We start from the raw sequence: 4,536 nt of genomic DNA on the forward strand, positions 1-4,536 counted from the left end.
AAATAAAAAGGGTAATTAGGTAATTGTAATGGGAGGGATTGATGCTATATATATGAGTGAGTAGGGAGGGTAAGGGAGTAGAGAATTATTTTGTTAAAAGTGAGCATTAGCTCTTGGGAGAGAGCTGGGTCTCTCGAATACCCAGCAACTTGTTTTTTTTTCATTCCAATATCAATATATCAGCTCTATTTTTTCTACTTTGCTATTGTGTGTACCGAAATGATAGGAAATTCCTATCAGGTCACTGTATTTGTCTTGTAATTCCTTGAACCGAACTTAATGAAAAAATAGCAGTGTAAGTGCAGGTTTATCCAACATATATAATAGTAACTTATAAATTTTATAAGAATCCAAAGGCGGAGTAAGAAAGGATTAAGCAAATGGAGATATATTAACTCTTCCAGGACAAGGTTAACCATTCATCCATTTTATACTTGACTGAACCTGCTTGCGGGAGAAGAAATGTGGGGATGTAGTGTTTCAATAATTCCATTCAAACCAAAAAGATCCTTTTTTTCCAAGTTTTAGAGAATAAAAAACAATAACCACATCAAAGTTATATTTTATAAGTTTTCCATATATCATTACGACAAAAACACTAAATATATGTGTATATTATTAGATCTATAACAATAATTGTAAAATACTTGCATTATTTTGAATGTACAATATTTTATACTAACTAATTTAATAAATATACAATACCAGGCATCTCTAATTAACAGGTTGCTTGCTGATCGATTAGGAAGAGGCAGTCTGCAAAGAGTTATTATCGGAGGTGATGCCTGCAAAGATGAAGAAGGAAAATTAAAATAAAAAATTTCAATTACTTAGAATACAGTCATAATTAATGTGTTGGTAAGACTCAGCAAAACTAACCTAAGAGTTTCTTTTGTTCCACGACGAACTTTGCAGCGAATTGTAGGGAGACCAAGACGCTGATGAGCTTCATAGCGATGACAACCCGAGAAGCCTATAGAGCATGAATGAACCATGACATGAAAGAGATTTTGGAAATCATATAAACCAAAAAATATTCTGATACCATCAAGATTTCTTTTTTATTTCTCTCATTAATTCTTATTCTCTTCCTCTCTATCTTCATCTTTTGCTAGATTCAGATAAGCATAGCAACAAAATGATTTCACAATAAAAAAAATTGAGAGTGAAACATAAGAACACATACCGTAATAAACACCATCAACCTCAAGCACATCAATCTGAAAGCATAATATAAGGGAGTAAGCAAATAATTTTTCTTTTAAAACCTATATATACTGACACGAAATTTTAAAATTTTGCATGATTTAATTTGTTCTGTCTACTGCCACATTGGGGAACAAATAGTAGTTCTTTGACATAGCCCACTAGGGTCCTCAATTCAGTAGCACAAACACTTGGAATAAACAATGGAGAAACAGAGAGAAATTTAGATTTATATTCAATTGAGATAATAAAGAGTAAAGACGACCCAGAACTCTTCCAAGAGCTAATTCTCAATGCATTACAATTACTTGATTCACTCATTTTTCTTAGACTCTGATACAACCCTATTTCATCTTATCCACTACCCCTAACTACAATTACCCACCTATTCATCCATTTCCTAATTCTAGTATCCTATCTCTATCAATATCTGGTGTCTATTTTTCTTTATTTCTCAATAACACTTAAAAGAACTGAAACCTTCGATACAATAAATAATAATAATAATGATAAAGAGAATGCACTTATGCACATGATTTCTTCTAAGAACGATCAAATAAATGTTTTGTTTCTCTACATATCATATAAAGGTGAAAATTAAGTACCAAAGATTCAACTATAATATACGTCTGGATAGAATCATTAATTAGTACTAGAATTGATTATTATGGCTTCCATATAGCTTATTAAATTTTTTAATCAAAAAATAAAAAGAAAATTATTAAATATTTCTAACAAATTTAAAGGATAATTCATTTTACAACATACAGTACTATATGGAGTCAAAGGTCGACCATGTTTCTTCAATCAAGGGGAAAAACAACTATATCAAATGATATCCATATGCAAATACACAAATCTTGAGAAGAGTACTCACAGGTACTTGAAGGCCAATTTGGCTGATGCTGTCCATCAATTCCTCTACCTTATTTTGATCGTTGGTTCTGGTTCGCAAAAGGGGTCTCCGAATCTTATCCAGCGGAAGCTCCAATATCACTGGACCACCTATATTCCCACGGCTCGTTGGAGAAGGAGACCCTAAAATTAAAAATAAGATTGCGCTAAACTTTCCTTTTTTTTTTTTTTTTATCCCAGGAAACAAGCAAAGAGATTTTCAATTTGAGAGGGGGAGAAAGTTTTACCATTTGAGGAAGCAGAAACAGAGAAGGTCCTCAAACTGTTGGGAGCTTGCATAGTTAAACTCACCATCTTTTTTATTCTTTTTTTTTCAACTTGTTATCAATCTGTCTCTCCGTTCTGTATGTGGATAGTGTTAATAGAAAAAAATTGGAATGGAAAAAAGTATATGAATAGATGCGTTTCTTTCTTTCTTTTTTTTTTTTTTTTGATTCTATTGCCTGTTTCGTGTCAGCTCACCTTTGGAAGATGGAGTGTGAAACACGTGTGACGCACATGCAACTTATCATGGAAGTAGATTAATGTTATGGATTATTATTATTATTTGTAAAATATTATAGGGAATATATTCATTTGGTACATTGTGTTTTTATGGAAAACATATTTGGCATTTTATGTTTTTAATAATACTCAATTAGTATTTTATATTTTTAAATTGTACATATTTAGTACCCTAAAATAAAATTTAATCAATATAGTTTTATTAATTTAACGAAACAGTTCTCAATTATATATAATCAAATAAAGAAATTTGAATTCAGAATTTATAAATTTTAAAAAATTGATTATATTGATTAAATTTTATTAAAAAAATTTGAATTTAGGGTACCAAATACGTATGATTGTAAAATACAAAGTATCAAATAAGCATTATTAAAAATACAGAGTACCAAACTTGTATTTAGATCAAATACAGAGTACCAAATGTGTAAACACCCAATATTATATAATACATATATGAAATTATGAAATTGATGGTTGAGGGTGATTTTGGCATAGTTATTAAGATATTGGAAAAATAATTTATTTCAGTTGAAGAATTTATAAATATAGGTAAACTTAATGTAAAAATCTCTTTAATTATTTTTGGAGTTGTAATTTTTTATTTGTCTTAAGATTATATAATTTTTTTTTTTTTTTTGAGGAATTAAGATTATATAATTTGATAGTCTATAATGTGAACTTTTACTATGAATGTTTTGCCTATAATGAATCTTTCTTCTAGACCAAACGATAGACGCCTTTGTTAAAAAAAAATCTCTAATTATTTATTTTATATACTGTTATAAATATTAATAATTATGTGGTTGTCCAAATTTTTTATTTATTATCATTAATTGTAATCAATATTCTTTTTTTCTTAGTTTCTTAATATTTGACTCTTGTATTTGTATAAATAGGGGTTCACCCTATTGGAATAAACAACTGAAAATTTTTCATTTACTTTCTGTTTCTCTCTTCATCTACTTCTTCTTTCTTCTCATTTATTCTATATTATTTTATATTATTTTATAACACGTTATCAGCACGAGTCTCTACCCAAGCTTCAAGCATAAGTCTCTGCCCAAACCCCAATGTAAAAATTTTGTTAAAGTTCTTGAATTGTTTTAAAGTCACGATACACTAAATATATATTTATACTCATCTGACTGAAACAATTTCAAGAATCCTTTGTTTTCCTTTTTCTTTTCATCTATATATCTATATATTATATGGGTGACTATTCAATGGTTACATTTTTATTGTAACCATCATGGTCACATTTTTTTTTACCTGCAATAGCAGGTTACGAACAGGTAAAACTTCTATTTTTAGAATTAATTAATTATAATTAACTATTTTTTTAAATAATTAAATAAATATTTAACAAGATTTTTTTTAGCCATTAAAATTTATAAATATTATTTTTTATTTATATATAAATCCCTACTATATGTTAAATCATTTAATTATAATATTTATAAATTTTTTTCACAAAAATTAATCTTATTTTTATATAAAATTTTGCCAAATGTCCATGACTGAAACTATTTTTCATCATCATCGTTACCAATATATAGCTTTAAAAAATTGACTTTAGCAACATCCATACTCACAAGTCATCATCACATCTCAAAATTTGCCGACTCGCTATTTGAAAAACTTAAAATTTGAAAGGACTGTTGGAAGTTATTTTACCAGGAACTTAGATCTACTCACAAGTATGTTGATTTAACAACCTAAATATGAACTTCTAAAAACGATATGAAATTAAACACATAAGAGTATCAGAAATCTTACAGTGATTGCAGCGGAATATATATGTCTCCTCCCACTCAGATCTCTAACCCTTGATTCCTTTCTGTAGCAGAGTATAATCAAGATCTGAGCCCGATAGTCCTTCTTTGTTGTCTCTGAAATCTACACAGCCTT

The 4,536-nt window shown here is 28.6% G+C and overlaps 1 protein-coding gene across 1 annotated transcript; it reads right to left on the bottom strand.

Moving 5' to 3' along the window:
- Positions 1-537: 537 nt before the first annotated feature.
- On the bottom strand, positions 538-2,553 carry LOC115696863 (sulfiredoxin, chloroplastic/mitochondrial). The gene is made up of 5 exons (XM_030623747.2): positions 2,349-2,553; positions 2,084-2,244; positions 1,187-1,220; positions 880-973; positions 538-785 (listed from the first exon to the last, which is right to left on the bottom strand). Exons 1-5 carry the CDS (start codon positions 2,413-2,415, stop codon positions 770-772), a joined length of 372 nt encoding a protein of 123 aa, XP_030479607.1. The 5' UTR covers positions 2,416-2,553; the 3' UTR covers positions 538-769.
- Between the last annotated feature and the right edge of the window lie 1,983 nt (positions 2,554-4,536).

The sequence above is a fragment of the Cannabis sativa genome, chromosome 7, assembly GCF_029168945.1.
Source record: "Cannabis sativa cultivar Pink pepper isolate KNU-18-1 chromosome 7, ASM2916894v1, whole genome shotgun sequence".
In the NCBI taxonomy this organism is placed as follows: Eukaryota; Viridiplantae; Streptophyta; class Magnoliopsida; order Rosales; family Cannabaceae; genus Cannabis; species Cannabis sativa.